The 23,126-nt window shown below is 41.6% G+C and overlaps 1 protein-coding gene across 2 annotated transcripts in view; it reads right to left on the bottom strand.

Moving 5' to 3' along the window:
- The window catches only part of LOC102127474 (uncharacterized), a 44,929-nt gene extending 21,803 nt beyond the window's left edge, over positions 1-23,126 (bottom strand). The window contains exons 1-3 of one of the 2 annotated variants that reach the window (XM_074026600.1): positions 22,979-23,126; positions 3,993-4,119; positions 3,405-3,494 (exon numbers count right to left, since the gene is read on the bottom strand). In XM_074026600.1, coding sequence (XP_073882701.1) covers positions 3,405-3,494; positions 3,993-4,119; positions 22,979-22,981 — 220 coding nt within the window. In that variant the 5' untranslated portion in view covers positions 22,982-23,126. The remainder of the gene's footprint in view (positions 1-3,404; positions 3,495-3,992; positions 4,120-22,978) is intronic. The other variant, XM_065536214.2, reaches the window with a different exon arrangement.

Here is a 23,126-nt window from a genome sequence, read left to right as displayed (position 1 = left end):
GAATTATAAATCCTGTTGAAAATTACCTTCAAATCACAAAAGTGTTTTTCTCACAAAAGGAAGTATATATTCATCATTAAACACATGGAAAAAATAAAACTATCTCAATGACTGCTCACTTAAAACTACCATCGAAAATCAGCTAAGAAAGAATATAAGAGAAGCCACAACTAAAATTGGTGTCATATTTATAGATAAACACGCATACATATGTAATCTGATTGTAATAAACATGCATAATTTATTTTATTTATTTATTTATTTATTTATTTTGAGACAGAGTCTCGCACTGTTGCCCAGGCTGGAGTGCAATGGTGTGATCTCGGCTCACTGCAACCTCCGCCTCCTGAGTTCAAGTGATTCTCCTGCCTCAGCCTCCCAAGTAGCTGGGATTACAGGCACCCACCACCACACCTGGCTAATTTTTTTGTATTTTTAGTAGAGATGGGGTTTCACTATGTTGGCCAGGCCAGTCTCAAACTCCTGACCTCATGATCCACCTGCCTCAGCCTCTCAAAGTGTTGGGATTACAGGCGTGAGCCACCGGGCCCAGCAATTTATCTCTTAATTAAACCTCAACTTGACTTAAATGTACAAACAGAATTGCAAATTTTCTAAAATTATAATATAAAAGTAAAACCAAGACACAATAAACTGATGTTAAGAAACCTACACTAAGGCCAGGCACAGTGACTCACTCCTGTAATCCCAGCTCCTTGCAAAGCTGAGACATGAGAATTGCTTGAACCTGAAAGGATATTCAGTCTGTCCAAAAATAAAATGGGAATCACAACTACCCAAGCCCCTGTACCAAGCCAACTAAAGGTGGGCCCTAGTGCAGACCCAGCAGTCTTGTGACCAAGCTACAACCCCTTTTCACTAAAAATTCACAGTGTATCTCATCACCCTAAGGGCCCAATAAAAGAAGATCTTTTTTTTTTTTTTTTTTTTTTTGAGACGGAGTCTCGCGCTGTCACCCAGGCTGGAGTGCAGTGGCCGGATCTCAGCTCACTGCAAGCTCCGCCTCCCGGGTTCACGCCATTCTCCTGCCTCCGCCTCCCGAGTAGCTGGGACTACAGGCATCCGCCACCTCGGCCGGCTAGTTTTTTGTATTTTTTAGTAGAGACGGGGTTTCACCGTGTTAACCAGGATGGTCTCGATCTCCTGACCTCGTGATCCGCCCGTCTCGGCCTCCCAAAGTGCTGGGATTACAGGCTTGAGCCACCGTGCCCGGCCCAAAAGAAGATCTTTACCTTCTAAAATCAGTTTATGAAAACTTGAAGAGGTGTTTGCTCCATCAAATTTACATACCAATACAAAACTATATTGTGCCCATTGTCGATGCTTCTTTTTTTTTTTTTTTTTTTTTTTTTAATTGAGATGGAGTTTCGCTCTTGTTGCCCAGGCTGGAATGCAATGGTTCCAGCTCACTGCAACCTCTGCCTCCCAGATTCAAGTGATTCTCCTGTCTTAGCCTCCCAAGGAGGTGGGGTTACAGGTGCATGTCACCACACTCGGCTAATTTTTGTATTTTTAGTAGACACGGGGTTTCATCATATTGGTCAGGCTTGTCTCGAACTCCTGACCTCAGGTGATCCACCTGCCTTGGCCTCTCAACGTGCTTGGATTACAGGTGTGAGCCAGGGAGCCTGGCCAATGCTTCTATTTTAATGTAGCACTGGAAGTATGTAGCAGAAGAATTAGTCAAAGAAATAAAAAAAAAAAAACCATTGAAATTGAAAAAAAAAAAGTAAAAAGTTGCTGTTTGTACATCATACAATCATATATTTAAAAAATCATAAATGGTACATTAAACCCTATCTAATAAATACAGTCAGTAAATTAGCAAAATATAAAATTAACATACAAGTATATGTATGGTTTCGAACACCTTTTTTTTTTTTTTGGAGAAGGAGTCTAGCTCTTTTGTCCAGCCTGAAGTGCAATGGTGTGATCTCAGCTCACTGCAACCTCAGCCTTCTAGGTTCAAGCGATTCTCCTGTCTCAGCCTCATGAGTTGCTGGGATTATAGGCATGCACCACCATGCCCGGTTAATTGTTTTATTTTTAATACAGACAGGGTTTCTCTATGTTGGTCAGGCTGGTCTCAAACTCCCGACCTCAGGTGATCAGCGCACTTCAGTCTCCCAAAGTGCTGGGATTACAGGTGTGATCTAGTACTTTGGGAGACTGCCCCCGGCTATGGTTCAATACACTTAAACTGCGCCCAGCTACAGTTTCATACACTTAAACTATCTGATAAAATAGAGAAAAAAATCTTATTTACTATAGCATTAAATAATACATTTCTGAGAAAAAAATTAACCAAGGATGTAAAAAACCTTTACAATTAAAAAAAATCAATGAAAAAAGGGAAGATCAAAATAAATTTTTAAAAATTTTATGTCTTTGGATTGAAAGAACAAATTATAATAAAGTGCCATATTAGCCAAAGTGATCTAAAGATTCAATACATTTCCTATCAAAATTGCAGTAGTATTTTTTTCACAGTAATGGAAAATTCAATTGTAAAATTTACATGAAACTAAAATAAACTTTGAATAGCCAAAGCAATCTTGAGGAAAAGGAAAAAAGCAGAAGAATATCATACTTATAATTTCAAACTATATTTGAAGACTTTATAGTAATAAAAACAGAATGGACTGTGCAGAAAAATAAACAAAAAAAAATGCAACAGAAACTACTACTCTCACACATTTCAGACCTGATGTAAAAAGAGGACTTAAAAAAAAGTTTTAGTTTCTCAATATTATGCAGATATTTGTGTGTCCCCAAAACAATGGAAAAGCAGCCAGATTGTGAAGTCTCTTTCTTCTTCTTTATTTTATTTTATTTTTTGGTGAGATGGAGTCTTGCTCTGTTGCCCAGGCTGGAGAGGAATGGCATGATCTCAGCTCACTGCAACCTCCACCTCCCAGGTTCAAGTGATTCTCCTGACTCAGCCTCCCAAGTAGCTGGGATTACAGGCACCCGCCACCACGTCCAGCTAATTTTTGTATTTTTAGCAGAGATGGAGTATCACCATGTTGGTCAGGCTAAGCGCAAACTTCTGACCTCATCTGATCCACCTGCCTTAGCCTCCCAATGTTCTGGGAGTACAGGCATAAGCTGCCTGCGCAGTCTCTTACATGCCATGAAGAGGACTTTGGCTCTCACTGTGAACTTGAAGGAAGCTCACCAAAGGAGAAGTAGAATTCTTAGAGAATTTAAAAGCATAAGACAGAAGATGCCCTTTTGTGGGAGCCAAATTAAAATACAGCTGCCCAGGAACTATTTCCTTTGGAACACAGCTTCCCGAATCACATTTTAAAGACTGGCTTTCTCTTTAACATTGGGACGTCTTATCTGTGTCATCTGTTGTATTCATTTTCACTCACACCTACCTGGAGGTTTGGCAATCATCTCATGTCTCTCCATAGGTTTTTTTCCTTGCTCCAGACAGGTAACCAGGTCTGGCTTAAAGACAACAATACCTGTTTTATTAAAAATAAATAACATGAATCTTGCTCATATACTCCAATTACAAGCTAGTAATGTGCTCAGCAGAGATGTCACAAAACATTCTAGTAAATTAATACCAAAATAATATTTATAACAGGAATTTCTAAATATTTAGAAAATACTTTCAATTTATAGGTTTCTTAATTTTACTATCTGGTACTACTGAATCAAAAATTGGTGGTGGCAATTAGATTTTTAGGTGGGGCAACAATATTTTATGCCACTGAATTTCTGGAATTACCACTAATTTGGAGTGAAGAATACAGCTCAACTCAGGAATGTGGAAAGTTTGGATTAAGATTAAACATGTTGAAGAAATCATTTTCTAAATAAACAAATTCAGAAGATTTTCTGGAAAAAGGGGATCTGAAACTCTTATGCAAAGAATAAATGACTAAAAAACATTCTACAAAAAAGAGAAATAAAATCTTTAGGGTATATTATGAATTATGTACTCAAGTTATCCTCACCAAGGAAGACCAGGTTTCTGTAGTTCTCTAACATCACATCCCTATATAAATTCCGCTGTGCAGTGTCCAGGCAATGCCACTCCTCCAGAGAGAATTCTATGGCCACATCTCTAAATTGCAATGGTCCCTGAAAAACACACACACACATATTTACTAAATAGCCATGAGTGGAATTTTTAATTTGACTTAAGGTGAAATTAGAGAGTAAAGAGAACTGGTTCTGACTCATAGGACTGCCTAAAATTATCCAATAAAATATTTTTAAACACAAAAATATTCTCTAATGTATTCTCTAACTCTGAGAAAAAAGAGCAGCACAAGATCCACAACATCAGTTTATATATGATATTTTTCTAGATAATAGAGTATAAAATTAAGGCCATGAACATGTACATTTTTGAGTGCTATATTTTTATCATATGGAATGAGTTGTGAATATTTTTCAGATGCAAAAGACATCTTCAGTTAGAAGGTACCTCTCAAATTTTAATCTACGCAATAAGCTGAAAACTGTTGTGCAGGGGTTTTTTTTTTAAATTCCAGAAGATCTGGCATAAAGTCTGACTTTTTGAATTTCTAAAGAGCTCATCTCTAATGCAAATGTTTTTGGCCCAAGAACAGTATTCTGTCAAACATCCAATAAATGGAAGAGCCTGTGTTTTTCCCAGTTTTTCTGGCCTGTAAACAAAGATAAGAACCTTCATTTTCCAAAGAAAAGTATGTAGCAAAAAAGAGAAAAAATGACAGCTGCCAGATTAAATGTGATGCTTTATGCACATCAGCTGCATAAAAAAAAATAATAATGAAGAGAAAAATAATTAACTCTATTGTAAAAAAATCTATCAGAGAGCCATGTCACCAAGTGAATCATTAACCATTAACTGCACTAGGACAAATTTTTATGATGTACTAATGCACATCACAGCATCACGGCTGAAATATTCCTCCCAAAGAAAGTAAATAAAATTCTGAATTTAGGCCGGGCGCGGTGGCTCAAGCCTGTAATCCCAGCACTTTGGGAGGCCGAGGCGGGTGGATCACGAGGTCAGGAGATCGAGACCATTCTGGCTAACACAGTGAAACCCCGTCTCTACTAAAAAATACAAAAAACTAGCCGGGCGAGGTGGCGGGCGCCTGTAGTCCCAGCTACTCGGGAGGCTGAGGCAGGAGAATGGCGTAAAGCCGGGAGGCGGAGCTTGCAGTGAGCTGAGATCCGGCCACTGCACTCCAGCCTGGGCGACAGAGCAAGACTCCGTCTCAAAAAAGAAAAAAAATTCTGATTTTAACCATAAAGAAACATGTTTTATGCTAACTTCAAAATACAGATAACTCCTATGTTCTATAATTTTTAGTAGAAATTTTAAGTAGGCTTCATTTAGCACCCTAGAGAGCAGGTATCTTAATTTTTTTTCCCAGAACTTTCTGGTTAATAACTGCCATCCCATTTAAATAAGCTTTTCCTTAATCCTGTTCGGCATAGAGCTAATGGAACACATAGATGGAGCCTCAACATTACGTTTTCCATCTTTACTAGGGACCACAGTTTCCCCCAATAGAAATCTTGAGTATCCACATCTTTCCATGTTCAACAGCCACAAAGGGAGCACTTTTAATATTGCAGATCATAAATTATTGCTGAGAATCCTGCATGGCATATAAGAAGCTATGATGTAGCAAATGTAGAGGAGGCTCTAAGCTATAGAAAAGAAATATTTTACAGAGACCCTTGACTATCATAAGAATTTTAAGAAGTATTTAAACCAAACTCATTAGAAAAAAAAAAACAAAAGTAGAGAAATAAATGTTTGTAAATACTAAATGCATAGCATTCGAGGAGGCAGAGTGAATACAGGTCTTGATCTGAGACAGAAAAGCCACTTTTTTTCTTTCTCCTGCTTCTCTGGAATTCCTTCTCAGATGAGATTCTCGGGACAAATTATACCTGTATCTTGAGAGTATGTCCTTAAAAGTGTCAGCACCACCTGTTTACCTGGTAGCATGACATCAAATGGCAGGAAAAAAAAAAAAAAAGACAGAAAAAGTCCACCCATTTCTGTCCTTTAAAACAGAAGAGATTCAGGAACAATGAGCTGCTTCATGAAGATAAAAATATAAGTTTCTCCTTTCCTGTCCTCAGGTGCCCTTCCCTGCCAGAGGCACCAGCAATTTCTGCTACAGTAATGGAAATATGCACCACACTGACCGCTCCCTACTAAACCCAAACAGAACAGGCCCTGTGACCACCCTTTAGTGCAAAGGTGGAACTTAACTCTCATGAATGAGAGCATTGCCTCTAAAGTTTTAATGAGCTTATAAATCACTTGGTAATTTTGACCCCACTTTGTGGAATGTGATTCTGCAAGTTTGAAAAGGGTCCATGAATGGGTGTTTTAAACAAGTTTCCTGTCAATGCTGACGTTGCTTCCCCTTGGCTCATTATTAGCATTAGTTAGAGAAGCAGGCACAGCACAGGGTCCCTTACACTCAGCATTCTTGTCACAACCAAATACTTCTGGTAGAAATAAAGACAACCCGTCTCCATCCTAAAGTTTTATATTCTTTGCTGGCTCTTTAAAGTTTACAGAAGAAACAGAAAGCAGCAATGTCTGAATAAATCTGTATTTAAAAAAGAACATGTACACATGTACTAATGCAATGTTTATTAAGCAGGTACTATGTGCTCGAGAGTATGATACAGAGCACTGTACTGGGCATAACAAATTATGTGATTTAATTCTCATAACACCCTGGGAGCTGGTACTAAGGGTTTAATAATTTCCAAGATTTAGATAAAGGGCCCAGCATTTTTATTTCTTCTTCTGTTTCTCTGTCACCAACTTTTTAAAAAAATTGTATGGAATAAATGCTAAATATAGGCCGGGCGCGGTGGCTCAAGCCTGTAATCCTAGCACTTTAGGAGGCCGAGATGGGCAGATCACGAGGTCAGGAGATCGAGACCACCCTGGCTAACACGGTGAAACCCCGTCTCTACTAAAAAATACAAAAAACTAGCTGGGCGCGGTGGCGGGCGCCTGTAGTCACAACTACTCGTGAGGCAGGAGAATGGCGTGAACCCGGGAGGCGGAGCTTGCAGTGAGCTGAGATCCGGCCACTGCACTCCAGCCTGGGCGACAGAGCGAGACTCTGTCTCAAAAAAAAAAAAAGCTAAATATAGACAGATTTCAAGCTATAGAAAGAAAGAGTTTAATGTAGTTTAGAGAAAATTTTATTCTGTTTATATTTACTTCTTTTTTTGTCACTTGTGGAGCAACTACTGGATCTTCAGAAATAGAAAACAAGTTGCTAAATAGAATGTCTCTGTGAGTACTGGATTCATAGAAAATTTAAAAATTAACACCCTCTAATACATACTTCGTTTTTCTGATTTATCTGCTTTTGAGTTTCAGTAAATTCTAAGCACCAGCTCTAGAAAGGCAGCAGGATTCAACAGCCAAAACTCTGATCTCTTCTAATCATTTCTGCGAGGCAAGACTCCAGCGTAGAGTCAGACCTAAATAAGGCCTCTAAAAAGGGTGAACCTTAACAGGTCTGGGATCGGGTAAGAACCCTATGTGGAATTCAGTTCTCTATGCCACTAGGGTACTTCTAGTTTTGTTTTTTCTAACCTTATCTAAAAGAAACTTGAATCCCAGAGTTTCTGTAATTTTTATTTTTTCTAGCCACCGCCCTGTCAACTTTATACTATATACTACTATGGAATTTAAACAAATTCCCGAAGTTTTCTAGGGTAATTTTTATTTTCTTTTTTTGGAGACAGAGTCTTGCTCTGTCGCCCAGGCTGGAGTACCCTGGCATGATCTCAGCTCACTGCAACCTCCGCCTCCCGGGTTCAAGCTGTTCTTTTGACTCATCCTCCCGAGTAGCTGAAACTACAGGTGCGTGCCACCATGCCTAGCTAATTTTTGTATTTTTAGTAGAGACAGGGTTTCACTGTAATGGCCAGGCTGGTTTGGAATGCCTGACCTTGTGATCCGCCTGCTTCAGCCTCCCAAAGTGCTAAAATTACAGGTGTGAGGCACTTCATCAGGCCTTTCTAGGGTAATTTTATTCGAAAATAAATATGTGGCTGGGCACGGTGGCTCACACCTGTAATCACAGCACTTTGGGAGGCCAAGGCGGGCAGACCCCCTCAGGTTAGGAGTTAAAGACTAGCCTGGCCATCATGTTGAAACCCTGTCTCTACTAAAAATACAAAAAACTAGCCGGGTGTGGTGGTGGGCGCCTGTTAATCCCAGACACTCTAGAGGCTGAGGCAGGAATATCGCTTGAACCCGGGAGGCAGAACTTTCAGTTAGCTGAGCTCGCACCATTCCACTCCATCCTGGGCAACAGAGCAAGACTCCATCTCAAAAAACAAAAATTAATTATAATAACAATTCTTCTGTTCATGAATATCCTTACAGGTGTAAACATCAGAAGTCACAGCAATATAAAAAAAGTGGCCTAAATGAAGCCCAAGATTTTGGACATATCTATTTATTGTACCAACCATATGATGCATAATGCCATTATTTATCCAGTGGCTAAGCTACACTAAAAGTTTCTGGATTGTAGGAACCATGACTGCTTCATTCCTTTTTTTACGGTTATATGAAATGTAAGAAAGTACGTTATCTATTTAGGTCTCCAGATCTCATCCTTGTTTACCATTCAAGCACCGGAAACTGGAGAAACTCTCATCTGGGTACCAACCAAAGACACCTCTTGTATGAGGGGATGAACAAACACAGGATGACTCATTTATCTTACACTGAGACAGAAGCACAATTAACCACACTTCTCAGCCTGACACAATTCTGCTCTGGACATCCTCAAATACCTCAAAGACACCTAGATCATTGTGAGAGAACTCCCAGTGACCCTGGATTGATGGCCCAATGATAAGCCAGGCTGGAGAGACTCAGACTGACTCTAAATAAAAAATAGAACTGCACTGGTGGAGCTCCAGAACCTGGATCACCCATTCTGATTTGCTAGCTCTTGGGTAAGAGAAAGAACAAAAATACTCTGCTCCAGTATCACATTTTACAGGTAAATGTAGTTGCAGTCATGGCTCTGGATACTTTGTGGCCTTGATCTCTCACTCCTAAGATGCTTATTTACACTTAAAGATTCTGCCATCATTTCCTCCTGGGGCCTCTCACATAACTGTAGCAGGTCAATGAACAAGATGTGAAAAATCTCACAGAGCCACACTCCCAAATGGAGGCTGTAAGCTGTCTAGGTTGACATCTCACAATGCAGAAAATGTCTTTTGTTTGTTTTCTGTATATTCTCAATCAAAAGTCCGGCCCTTTTTTTGTAAATCCCAGGGAGAGGCCAGACCTTATCTGCAGATTCTGGGTAGGATCCACCTGGCTCTGCATCTTCTGGTATTACAGCAAGTGGAGTACAATCAAAGGAGAGATCTCCTCATAGAGGCTGCTCTAGCACATTCTAAATGATAAGTCTCCATCAAAGAAAAAAAAGCTGATACAACATGAATATAAGTAGACAGTTTATTTGCATCGAGCTTAAGGATTATAACCTGGGAGCAAAGATTCAAGTTGCCTGGAATCTACACTTTGATTAGTAGCAGTTACAAGAGGATTGGTAAAGACAAGAAAACAGGGACACAGTGGGGTGATACAAAGTTGTCAGAAATTTTTATTTATTTACAGAAATAACACTGATTATATATATTTACCTATATGTCATTATGGTTTAAGCTATGGGATATAGTGTCCAACGTGGCACTGTTAGCTTAATTTATAGCTACTTGTGACAATAGTGAACAGTTTCAAGAGATGAATACATAGTTCAAAGGGGGAGAAAGACATAACCGCACTTTCTTTTTAACATCTGAGTTTGATAACCAAAAGAACTTGCATTTGTCAGATAAAAGTTTTTATTTCCCAAATCTCGAAAACTTGGATTCAAAATGTGGAGCTGCAGATGTAGGACCTGAATGGCTGCAGTAGCAGCAGGTGTTACCTGCACATCTGTAAGCATTTTAGCAAGAAGAGAAAGGGGAAAGTGGGCATTCTCATGTCTACATGTCTACTCAATGCACACATGTTACTCTGATTTGGTCTGTGAGCTCCATGGTCTCTGAATCAGTTTCAGGTCTGAAGATACAAGAGTCATTCTGAGAGAGAGAAAACAATTGATCACAGCCCAGTAGAGTTCATAGAAATGTAGTCTAGCCTCTCTTGAAGTGACTGTAGAGGACTATAGATGCCAAATAGGAAGAGACACAATTTTTTCTGCCTATTTGGGGGACAGCATGCACTTTGCTGCACAACTGTGAGTTGACTGGAAGCCTGAGAGGGAAAGTCCCCTCTAGAGTAAATTCTGGTTGGCACTTTATGTGTTTGTATCATGTCTGGTAATTCTAGACAGTGTTTGCAAACAATAATTAAAAGAAAAATTTTATCTAGCCCCAGAAAATCTTCACAATAAGACAAAAGAAAGAAAACATTTTTATTACACATTTAAATGTGAATGTGACATGCATCATTGTCAATCTGCTTAAGAGGCTGCAAAGACAGAAAGATGATCACCACAATTAGTCCACAAGTAGAATTTCCAGCACCATGTCATACATAGTGCTGGAAATTCACCTGGAGATTGAAGAGGTCATCTGTGTATGCTAATTGCTTATATTCAATGACAAATAAACTTTTCCCATCTTCACAACAGGATGTATTTAGCAGCTTGAAGCCAGGTGCCTGCTGAAGGCAGGATTTCACTCTGCTAGCATTCTATCTTTTTGGCTATTTACATTTTAGAGTAGTGGCTCAGTGCTCCCTGGCACTGGGCTACGACACTCCTGCTTGCATTCTCCTGGTTGCTAGTGTCCTCTCTTGACCTCTACCAGCTGCCACTGAGACACAGATCAGAGCACAGTTCACAGTTTATGTGAACCCCATTTGCCAAACCAGAACTCTAGTGTCACATCACAGAGTGAGGCCTGAGCTGCAGGAGGAGAGCCTGCAGGCCGCGTGGGTAGAATTGCACCTTCACAATCATGAGAATGTGAGCAGTGTTTCAGCCACAGTTTCTACTTGTAATGGTGACATGAAGAAAATACTGCTGAATTTCCAGCATGAGCCCAGATAGAAATAGCTCCAAAAGTTCTCACTGTGACAGCCCACCTCATTCAGACACCATGGGATGCTAATAGGGCTTCTGAAACAGACACCCAAAGTATTGGAGAGAAAAACAGATCTCCATCTGAGCAAGATTATTTTGAGAGAAAAATGTTAAAAAGATCTTTAAAAAAAAAAGCTCAGGTTAAGATTGATCAAATGAGCCAGAAAATGTTCCCCTAAAAGCAATTTCTCTATAAACACCCAAAGTGCACAGGTACTCCCAGCATGAGAAACATAAGCATTATGAAGAAAGGGGGCAGAGTTTCAGAAGAATTTTATTAAGTTTTTTTCCATCTCTGCTGCTCTCTCATCTCCTAGCCATTGAATGGGGGTTCTACATTGAAATACATCTGACAACTTCAAACAACACTTAAAGATAAAGAAATAGAATCTGACTGTGTTCATATAGTGGAATATATTGCAACTTGCAACATAGCTAACTGAAGAGCTATTATGGTTTTTGGTGGCCATATCACCTGTCTTTATTTTTCCTGTAATAGCAGCATTCCAATTTAGTGAAATAAAAGATAAGAAAATTGTGTTTACTCATAATTATTCCTGTAAAGTAATAAACATATCAGACTGTTATCTACTCTTAACAATTTGGTAGTAAATTTTCTGTGGATATTAGATATAAATATCTAAGTATGAATAATTTTAATGAACTAGACATAATATATGTAGCTTTTTTGTTTTGTTTTGTTTTTGGAGACACAGTCTCATTCCGTTACCCAGGCTGGAGTGAAATGGTGCGATCCCAGCTCACTGCAACCTCCACCTCCCAGGAATGAGTGATTCTCCTGCCTCGGCCTGCCGAGTAGCTGGGATTACAGGCGCATGCCACCATACCCAGCTAATTTTTTTATTTTTAGTAGAGATGGGGTTACACCATGTTGGCCAGGCTGGTGTCGAACTCCTGACCTCAGGTAATTAACCTGCCTCAGCCTCTCATCTCAAAGTGTTGGAATTACAGGCGTGAGCCATTGCACCTGTCAAGTTATGTAGCATTTTTAAAAACTGCAACTATACTTCAGTTAAAACACTTTATATTTCAAAAGTATAAATAACAATATTAAAATAACCATTTAAGTGAACCATTCAAAGTAAGCATTGTGGCTTTATATTCATACTATTGTAGAAAATACTGTTTTTGGGTCACGCCAGCAATACCAGCACTTTGGGAGGCTGAGGTGGGTGGATCACCTGAGGTCAGGAGTTTGAGACCAGTCTGACCAACATGGCGAAATCCTGCCTCTACTAAAAATACAGAAAAGTAGCTGGGCATAGTGGTGCACGCCTGTAACCCCAGTCACTCAGGAGGCTGAGGCAAGAGAATTACTTGAACCCAGAAGGCAGTGATTGCAGTGAGCCGAGATTACACCACTGCACTCCAGCCTGGGCAACAGAGTGAGACTCTGTTTTTAAAAAAAAAAAAAAAAAAAAAAATGGCCAGGCATAGTGGCTCACGTCTGTATACAAAATGAGCTGGGCCTGGTGGCGCATCCCTGTAATCCCAGCCACTTGGGAGGCTGAGACAGGAAAATTGCTTGGACCTGGGAGGCAGTTTGCCTGAGCCAAGATCACACCATTGCACTCCATCCTGGACAACAAGAGTAAAACTCCGCCTCAAAAAACAAACAAACAAACAAAAAAAGTGTAATGTATATTGCCTACAAACCCTATACATAACTATGCTAATTGTTCTGAAGTAATAAATAGAAAGCAAGATACAACTACAGACTCCACTGTTTAGTTTATGCACTGAACTGTTCTTGCTTGTGCAGTATAAGTACTTCAGCCTGCAAATATCAGATAATTACCTTGGATAATCAGGTTTCTGTCAAAGAAACTTAGTATCTTTTAGTCTTTATCATTCTGTATTGCTAAATTTAATCCTATCTTTGTGCTAAGCTTCTGTGTTCTCTTAAAATGGACTTTTATCTAAATAAATCTGTGTCTAATTTAAAGGACTAAAAATGAAAAACATAAACTTCAGAAACAAAAACAAAGCAATAATTCTGAAGTACTACATAAAGATAATCTGGACCTGAAAAAATGACTAAAGGTTTATTTAAATGTTAATATGATTTACATATATTTCAAAAAAGCAGAGAAAAATCTATATATAACCTAAATTCCTTAAGAAAAGAAAGAATATCAAAATATTTTTGAAGCTCTTTATTATTTATTATACTTTAATTTCTGGGGTACATGTGCATAACGTACAGGTTTATTACATGGGTATATATGCGCCATGGAGATTTGCTGCACCCATCAACCCATCATTTACACTAGGTATTTCTCCTAATGCTGTCCCTTCCCTAGCCCCCCAACCCCCTTTTTGGAACTTTTTTTTTTTTTTTTTTTTTTTTTGAGACGGAGTCTCGCTCTGTCGCCCAGGCTGGAGTGCAGTGGCCGGATCTCAGCTCACTGCAAGCTCCGCCTCCCGGGTTCACGCCATTCTCCTGCCTCAGCCTCCCGAGTAGCTGGGACTACAGGCGCCTGCCACCTCGCCCGGCTAGTTTTTTTTTTGTATTTTGTAGTAGAGACGGGGTTTCACCGTGTTAGCCAGGATGGTCTCGATCTCCTGACCTCGTGATCCGCCCGTCTCGGCCTCCCAAAGTGCTGGGATTACAGGCTTGAGCCACCGCGCCCGGCCCTTTTTGGAACTTTTTAAAGAGTTTTTGAACTCTTGGACATCAGAATTTTGCACACTGTATGTACTTGAAAAAATGTTTATGGGGGAAAAAGCAGAAGAGAGAAAGATGTTCTAAAAAATCCATGAGTGCACAAGACCAGTGCAACAGACTAGAGAGCCCAGAAATAATGCCACCCTCCTACCATCATCAGATTTTTGCCAAAGCTAACAAGAGAAATGTGGGAGGATTTCTCCATTTAATAAATGGTGCTGGAATAACTCTCTAGCACTATGTAGAAGACTGAAACTGGACCCCTTCATTACACCATATACAAAAATCAACTCAAGATAAATTAAAGACTTAAATGAAAAACTTGAAATTGTAAGAAACCTTGCAAGATAACCTAGGAAATACCAGTCTAGACATAGAAACTGGCAAAAACTTCATAATGAAGCTACCGAAAGCAATTGTACCGAAAGCAAAAATTGACAAACGGGACCTATTTAAACTAAAGAGCTTCTTCACAGCAAAGGAAACTATCAACAGAGTAAACAGACAACCTACAGAATAAAAAAAAAAAATCTGCAAACTTTGCCTCTGACAGAGATCTAATATCCAGAATTTATTAAGAACTTAGACAAGTTTACAAGAAAAAAAAAAAAACTCATTAAAAAGTAGGCCAAAAAAAACATGAACAGATGCTTTTCAAAAGAACATATACATGTGGCTAGCAAGCATATGGGAAAAAAATGCTCATCACTAATGATTAGAGAAATTAAAAGAGAAACCACAATGAGATACCACCTCACACCAGTCAGAATGGCTATTTTTAAAAAGTCAAAAAATAACAGATGCTGGCAAGGTTGCAGAGAAAAGGGAATGCTTATACTCTACTTCGTAACTGGGTATATACCCAAAGAAATATAAATTACTGTAGTATAAAGATACATTCATATGTATGTTCATTGCAGCACTATTCACAATAGCAAAGACATGGACAGGCCCTATCAATGGGAGACTGGATAAAGAAAATATGCTTTGGTCAGATGTGGTGGCTCATGCCTGTAATCCCAGCACTTTGGGAGGATGAGACAGGTGGCTTGCCTGATCTTAGAAGTTTAAGACCAACCTGGGCAACATGGCAAAATCCCCTCTCCACAGAAAATACAAAGAGAAAAATTGGCCAGGCGTGGTAATGCAGGCGTGTAGATCCAGCTACTTGAAAGGATGAGGTAGGAAAGAATTGCTTGAGCCTGGGAGGTTCAGGCTAAATAGGGCCATATCACATGACAGCACTCTAGCCTGGGCAATCAGTGACACCCTGTCTCCAAAAATTAAAATAAAATAAAATAAAATAAAATATTTAGTAAAAACAAAATACGGTACATAAACATCATGGAATAGTCTGTGGCCATTAAAAAATAAATGATCATGTCCTTTGCAATAACATCAATAAAGCTGCAGACCATTATTTCAGAAAACTAATGCAGAAACAGAAAACCAAATGCATATTATTTACAAGTAAGAGCTAAATAATATGAATACACAAACACAAAAAAGGGAACAACAGACACTAAGGCCTAGTTGAGGGTGGACAGTGGGAGGACCAAGAGGATCAGAGAACATACCTCTTTGATGCTATGCTTAGTATCTGAGTGACAAAATAATCTGCACACCAAACCCCCATGACATAATTTTTGCTGTATAACAAACCCACATGTGTATCCTGAACCAAAAATAAAAGCTAAAAGAAAAAGAAAATCTCTGGGGGGGAGACAGTGCAATGTAGGTGAAAGGACTGATCTTTGCTACAGATAGTGACCCAGGTGGGGCTGTACTCTGATTTATTTCTGTGTGCATACAGACAGATGAGATTATGAATAGGTGGTCCAAATCCTAGGTTGGTGGAGAAAAACGGTTGCTGCTGCAGATTCAGTGTCTGGGGGTGGGGAAATACCAGGAGAATTGTAGACACTGTGGGTTCTTGGCAAGAAACACCAGGATCAAAAATGCCGTGGGGAAGTTCCTGAGGGTGGTGCCTAGTCCTGGGAGGAGTGTGGACACGTCAATGTCTAGTGTGTGTGTTTGTGAGTGGGTGGGAATCCTGTGGTGGCAGCTGCAGGAAAAGTGGGTCTGTCATCAGAGCTCCTTTCCTCTAAGTTTGCAGTCTTCTGTCACCCTGGGAGAAGAATTAGAATCACAGGACAATGGGCAGTGTGATAGCCTGTGTACAGAGGCTCCCTTTCCCAGACACCCAGAGTTTTATTCCAGGCCAGGCCTCAGTGATACATTTTTTCTGGCACCAAATCTGTAGTTTGCTGAACATCAAACAATTCTCCAACAACAACAATTGTCTAACATTTGAATTCTGACACCACCCAGAGTCAGCACAGACCCTGATTCAGGGCTGGGTCCCACAACATTGTCCTCACTGCAGATGCCAGTCACAAACCCCATGGGCCCATTTATGCTTCTGAGCTACTATTTAAAAACTGGGAACTCCCATAACCTCCCTGAAGTTCAGTAATTTGGTAGAGCTACTCACAGAACTCAGCAAAACACTGTGGTTATGTTTACTGGCTTCATCTATAAGATACAGACCAGGAAAAGCCAAATGGAAGAAATGCATAGAACAAAGAAAAGAGATGGGGAAAGATAAAACACATAGATAATACTGAAAAACATTTATGATTAATAAAATTCTCCAAGTTTTGTGTACTCCAGGAACAGTTTATGGAAAGAAACACCCTTCTCATTATGACTTAGATGGTGCTGTCTTTTCTTTCCTATCACACAGCCAGACACACACTCTGCACATTTTCTCCTTTTTCCCATTAAAAAAAAAATCAGCTGAATTTGTCTTCAGTGGTTAAAATAAAATCTTTTTCTTTTTTTTTTTCATTTTAGCCAGAGTCTCGCTCTGTTGCCCAGGCTGGAGTGCAGTGGTACAATCTCGGCTTACTGCAACCTCCACCTCCTGGGTTCAAGCAATTCTCCTGCCTCAATCTCCTAAGTAGCTAGGATTACAGGTGCCCACCACCATGCCAGGCTAATTTTTGTTATTTTGGGGGTTTTTTTGAGACGGAGTTTTGCTCTTGTTGCCGAGGCTGAAGTGCAATGACACGAACTTGGCTCACTGCAACCTCTGCCTCCCAGGTTCAAACAATTCTCCTGCCTCACCGTCCCATAGCTGGGATTACAGGCATGCCCTACCACGCCTGGCTAATTTTTTGGATTTTAAGTAGAGACAGAGTTTCTCCATGTTGGTGAGGCTAGTCTTGAACTCCCAACCTCAGGTGATTCGCCCACCTCATCCTCCCAATACTTTTTGTATTTTCAGTGCAGACAGACTTTGACCATGTTGGCCAAGCTGGTCTCGAGCTCCTGACCTCGGGTGATCTGCCTGCTTCGGCCTCTCAAAATGTTGGGATTACAGGCGTGAGCCACCGCACCCAGCTTAAAATAAAATATTTCTTAATCAAACTTTACTTAAGTTTATCTCCCTCCCTTAGGCTCCTGACCCTCAGTCTGAGTCAACATACAAAAGCATTTTATGTCCCTCCTAAGAACATGCTGATTTCAGGGTAAGGCCTTCTCTTTTCTATAATTTGACTTTTTCACCCTCTCATTCCCCTCCCACCTCCTTTCTAATCTTATTTGCTTCTCCCTAGGAAAGAAAGCCCTTTTCTGCATACCATATGGTTTTTGCAAGCCATAAAGATCTTATAATTAGGCCAGTCGCAGTCTAATTATAACCTAGGAGTCACCAGGTTCAAGCTTTAATTTCCATGTCAGAGTTATTCACTTGGAAAAATGGCTTGCAAAAATTAAGTGTTTGAAAAACCCAGTGAAATTACTCATTCACAGTGTTTACATAAAGGAAGGAAATTTTAAGGTGCTTTTTTTTTTTTTTTTTTTTTTTTTGAGATGGAGTCTTGCTCTATCTCCCAGGCTGCAGTGCTATGGCATGATCTCAGCTCACTGCAACCTCCACCTCCCCAGTTCAAGCGATTCTCCTGCCTCAGCCTCCCAAATAGCTGGGACTGCTGGCATGTGCCACCAAACGGGCTAATTTTTGTATTTTTAGTAGAGATGGGGTTTCACCATGTTGGGCAGGCTGGTCTCAAACTCCTGACCTCAACTGATCCAGCCGCTTCAGCTCCCCAAAGTGCTGGGATTATAGGCGTGAGCCATTGCACCTAAGGTGCTTGCATTTTATACTTTCATAAGAAAAGCAAATATATCTACTTCTTTATTTCCATTAAAAAAAATGTAATTAAAAATTAGTCATATGGGAACACTTGTAGAAGGTACCACATTTCGGCCGGGCGTGGTGGCTTACGCCTGTAATCCCAGCACTTTGGGAGGCTGACTCAGGCAGATCACCTGAGGTCAGGAGCTTGAGACCAGTCTGGGCAACATGGTGAAACCCCGTCTCTACTAAAAATACAAAAAGTAGCCAGGTGTGGGGGCATGCACCTGTAATACCAGCTATTTGGGAGGCAGAGGCAGGACAATGGCTTGAACCCAGGAGGCAGAGGTTGCAGTGAGCCAAGATTGCACCATTGCCCTCCATCGTGGGTGACAGAGCAAGAGTCCATTAAAAAAAAAAAAAAAAAGGTACCACATTTCATCACATATAATTTAGCATTAAACTCAGAAATCAAGACAACAGGATATAGAACAGAGATATTCACTGTCACAAATTTACCCTGCAAAAGGAGAAACTGATAATTTGATGAATCTATGTAACTCATCAATTATCTACCAGATTTTCCTGTGGAAATATATTGTCTACAGCCAAAATGGAAGAGAGATTTTCCCTATTTCTTTCCTTGGTAGCTAGCATTCTTAAAGCTAAGGCTTGGAATTCTGTTTGAAGTCACTCAGCCATAAAAAATACACCTGAGGGCCGGGCGCGGTGGCTCAAGCCTGTAATCCCAGCACTTTGGGAGGCCGAGACGGGCGGATCACGCGGTCAGGAGATCGAGACCATCCTGGCTAACACGGTGAAACCCCGTCTCTACTAAAAATACAAAAAACTAGCCGGGCGAGGTGGCGGGCGCCTGTAGTCCCAGCTACTGGGGAGGCTGAGGCAGGAGAATGGCGTGAACCCGGGAGGCGGAGCTTGCAGTGAGCTGAGATCCGGCCACTGCACTCCAGCCTGGGCGACAGAGCAAGACTCCGTCTCAAAAAAAAAAAAAAAAAAAATACACCTGAGAAAATTCCTAAACTCACTCTGAGAAATAAAAAGGTAAATGAGAATTATTAACAAATGGAATATGTGATTAGATATTTATTTTTTGAAACTCATCTCTTTTATGTTCTTTATAAATATTTTCTTACTTTCCAAGCCCTAATAATAAAATGCAAATTACACTTAAAAACTGATGTCAGCTGGGTGCAGTGGCTCACACCTGTAATCCCAGCATTTTGGGAGGCCAAGGCCAGCAGATCACTTAAGACCAGAAGTTGGAGACCAGTCTAGTCCATCTCTACTAACAATACAAAAACTAGCCTGGTGCAGTGGTGCGCACCTGTAGTCCTAGCTACTCGGGAGGCTGAGGCATGAGAATCACCTGAACCCAGGAGGTGGAGGCTGTAGTGAGCTGGGATCAAGCCACTGCATTCCAGCCTGTGCAACACAGTGAGACTGTCTCAAAAAAAATAAATAAATAAATAAAATAAAATAAAATAAAATAAAAATAGTGACATCAAAATAAGGTTTAGCTGTGGCTCTCTCAATACTTGCAGGTCGGCCGGGCGCGGTGGCTCAAGCCTGTAATCCCAGCACTTTGGGAGGCCGAGACGGGCGGACCATCCTGGCTAACACGGTGAAACTCCGTCTCTACTAAAAAATACAAAAAACTAGCAGGGCGAAGTGGCGGGTACCTGTAGTCCCAGCTACTCCGGAGGCTGAGGCAGGAGAATGGCGTGAACCCGAGAGGAGGAGCTTGCGGTGAGCTGAGATCCGGCCACTGCACTCCAGCCTGGGTGACAGAGCAAGACTCCGTCTCAAAAAAAAAAAAAAAAAAAAAAAAAAAAAAAAAAAATACTTGCAGGTCACACGGCCACAGAGGCTGGGTCTCTATAAGCAAAGGACACAAAACACAGAAGATAAACCTGGAGCTCCCGCTGCAGCGAGAAACAAAGGCCCCCAGACAGCATTCTGTTCGCTCCAGCTGCGTACCTCATTGGACGGATTGAAATCTTTTCAAGGTACAGATCCAATCACCCACCCCATCCTGCTCCGTTACATGCTGAATAACCACCCTCCCAGGAGACACTGCGCTATGCCCCAGTGAGTGCACCAGGTGCATTTTACTTTGTAAGTTTTTACACCATCTCACTGCGGTCAATTTTTTTGTCTTTTGGAGTGTTTTTTCACGAACTCTTCACTATTTTTTTTTTCACTATTTTTCTGTCCCCGCCAAGAGAATCCAGGGAGATACCTTTCAGCCCCAAAGCTGCCACCTGCTCCCTTGAGAGGTTACACTCCATACTTAAGGTGGTCCTATGGGAGAAAATGACCAAAGAGCTAATAGTCACTAGACACTCTAGCAGACATAGCCATGGTGGGTATCTTGGTTTATCCCCAGAAAGTACTAAAACAGCCTAAGTGGAGCGGCACGATCTCGGCTCACTGCAACCTCCTCCACCTCACGGGTTCAAGCGATTCTCCTACTCTAGCCTCTTGAGTAGCTGGGACTACAGGCGCGTGCCACCACGCCCAGTTAAGTATTTGTATTTTTACTAGAGACGAGATTACACTGTGTTATCCAAGGTGGTCTCCATCTTCTAACCTCGTGATCCGCCCACCTCCGCCTCCCAAAGTGCTGGGATTACAGGCGTGAGCCACTGCGCCCGGCTTCAAAAGGGAAATCTTGACCCAAAAACATTCTGGTAAGTTCTCTGGAAAAATAAAAGAAAAAGAGGCACAGATATTTTTTACAATACAGTGTCAGGGGATTAGTCTGTGCCTTCTTCACATTGGAAATATTTACTAACAGAAAATCTTTTCAATATTGTTAGGCAATGCTTTTTAAAAAAATGATTAATTGAGGAACATGGGGTACACTTGAGGCCCTGCTTGGGACACATGTGAAAAATGCCAGGGACAATCAGTCCCCTGTGGGGTGTGAAAATAACTAAGTGGCAAGCAATTAGACTGAGGAGGCTCTAGTCCCCAGATTCCTACTTCTAAAACAAAAATCTAAACTCACGTGCATTTTTTGGTAAATTACTACATTAGGGGAAAAAACTTCAGGCTTAAACAACTATAAACTGCCAATTAAGCTCTGATTACATAACCAGGAAATTTCCACCTTGATTGTACAAATTAAGGAACTATGTAACTATACCTAACCAATTATTGAATTTGTTTTCTTCATCATGCATTTTGTTTTATTTTATTTTTTGTCTGAGACAGAGTCTCTGTTGCCCAGGCTGGAGTGCAGTGGCGCCATCTAGGCTCACTGCAACCTCCGCCTCCCAGGTTCAAGCCATTCTCCTGCTTCAGCCTTGCCAGTAGCTGGGATTACAGGCGCGTTGTCACCACGACCGGCTGATTTTTGTATATTTAGTAGAGACAGGGTTTCACCATGTTGGTCAGGCTGGTCTTGAACTCCTGACCTCGTGATCCTCCCGCCTCAGCCTCCCAAAGTGCTGGGTAGGCCAGCCACTGCACCCGGCCATCAGGCATTTTATAAATGTCTTTTCTTCAAGTCCCTCCATGGACCACAAACTACAAACTACAGCTGGGTGCTCTACAATTCTTGAATCACTCTTTGACTACATTATTTCATAGTTTTGCAGTGACTCTCACACTTTTTTTTTTTTCAGACATAATTGCTCTGTCGCCCAGGCTGGAGTGCAGTGGCGTGATGTGAGCTCACTGCAACCTCCGCCTCCCGGGTTCAAGCGATTCCATCATCTCTGCCTTTCGAGTAGCTGGGACGACAGACATTCGCCATCACACCCAGCTAATTTTTGTACTTTTAGTAGAGATGGGGTTTCCCCATTTTGGCCACGCTGGTCTTCAACTCCTGACCTCACGTGATCCATCCGCCTCGACCTCCTGAAGTGCTGTGATTACAGGCGTGAGCTACCACGCCCGGCCCCATCAATTTTTAATAGGAGAAAAGAGAAACTGTGAACCCTGACAGATATAATAGACTCCTCTCCAAAGGCCTTTCTTGTTCCTTGTTCTTAGGACCAACTTTTTTGTACCTCCTTGTACCTAGACACCCGCTCTGTAAGCAACCCAAACCGCCAGTTCCAATCTGCGACCCGCACCCCTTCCTTATTTGGAAAGTAGCCTATCGGGTCAGCCTAGATTGTGAGGTCAGACCCCGGCCACCGGGGGAAAGACACAAAGACAATAACGGCGTTAGGGTTAAAAACCCCTTTCTAACTAGGAGGCCGAGGCAGGCGGATCAACTGAGTTCGGGAGTTCAAAACCAGCCTGACCAACATGGTGAAACCCCATCTCTACTAAAAATACAAAATCAGCCGGGCGTGGTGACGCATGCCTGTAACCCCAGCAACTCGGGAGGCTGAGGCAGGAGATTCACTTGAACCCGGGAGACAGAGGTTGCAGTGAGCCGAGATTGCGCCCCATTGCACTTCAGCCTGGGCAACAAGAGCAAATCTCCGTTTCAAAAAAGAAAACCAAAAAACAAAAAAACCTTCCTTTCTTCGGTGTGCTCTTGCGATCAAGATAGACGCGAGCAGCACCCTTCTTCAGAAGTAAATATGCCTTCTTGTGACATTTTCTAAGTGCTGGGTGGTTTTTTGTTTTGTTTTGTTTTGCGGCACCGAGCGCTTGTTTCTAACAACCCCACAGACCAAAACTCTTCCCATTCATGAACCCGCACCCCGAGTCAGGATTCTCCCCTGACAACCCTCCCGTGGTGCTTGCACGATCTGGGAGAGACGCGGTGCTGCGGGTGCAGAGCTGCTGAAAGAGGGCTCCAGGCCAGGACGCAGTCACTGTGCAGGGAAGAGACAGGGCCCCGGCTGTTACCGCAGCCGCCATCTTATGGCTGAAGGAGACTGAGGCCGAGCTGGGCAGGGAGAACTCGGGCGGGAGATTGTGGAGCTGACTGTGAGGAGGCAGAGTCCCGCCAGAGCCACTTCCCACGGGTTTCAAACAGCCCCTCCCCTCTCTCCGGAGGTTGGACCCGGCACTCACCATTTCTAGGCTTCCAGGGGGTCCCGGGGATTAGCTGTGGCTCTCTCAATACTTGCAGGTTACACGGCCACAGAGGCTGGGTCCTATAAGTACAGGACACACATCCCAAGATAAACCTGGAGCTCCCGCTGCAGCGAGAAACAAAGGC

This window comes from Macaca fascicularis, chromosome 19 (assembly GCF_037993035.2).
Source record: "Macaca fascicularis isolate 582-1 chromosome 19, T2T-MFA8v1.1".
Classification (NCBI taxonomy): Eukaryota; Metazoa; Chordata; class Mammalia; order Primates; family Cercopithecidae; genus Macaca; species Macaca fascicularis.
This window is presented reverse-complemented; position numbering and strand designations above follow the sequence as displayed.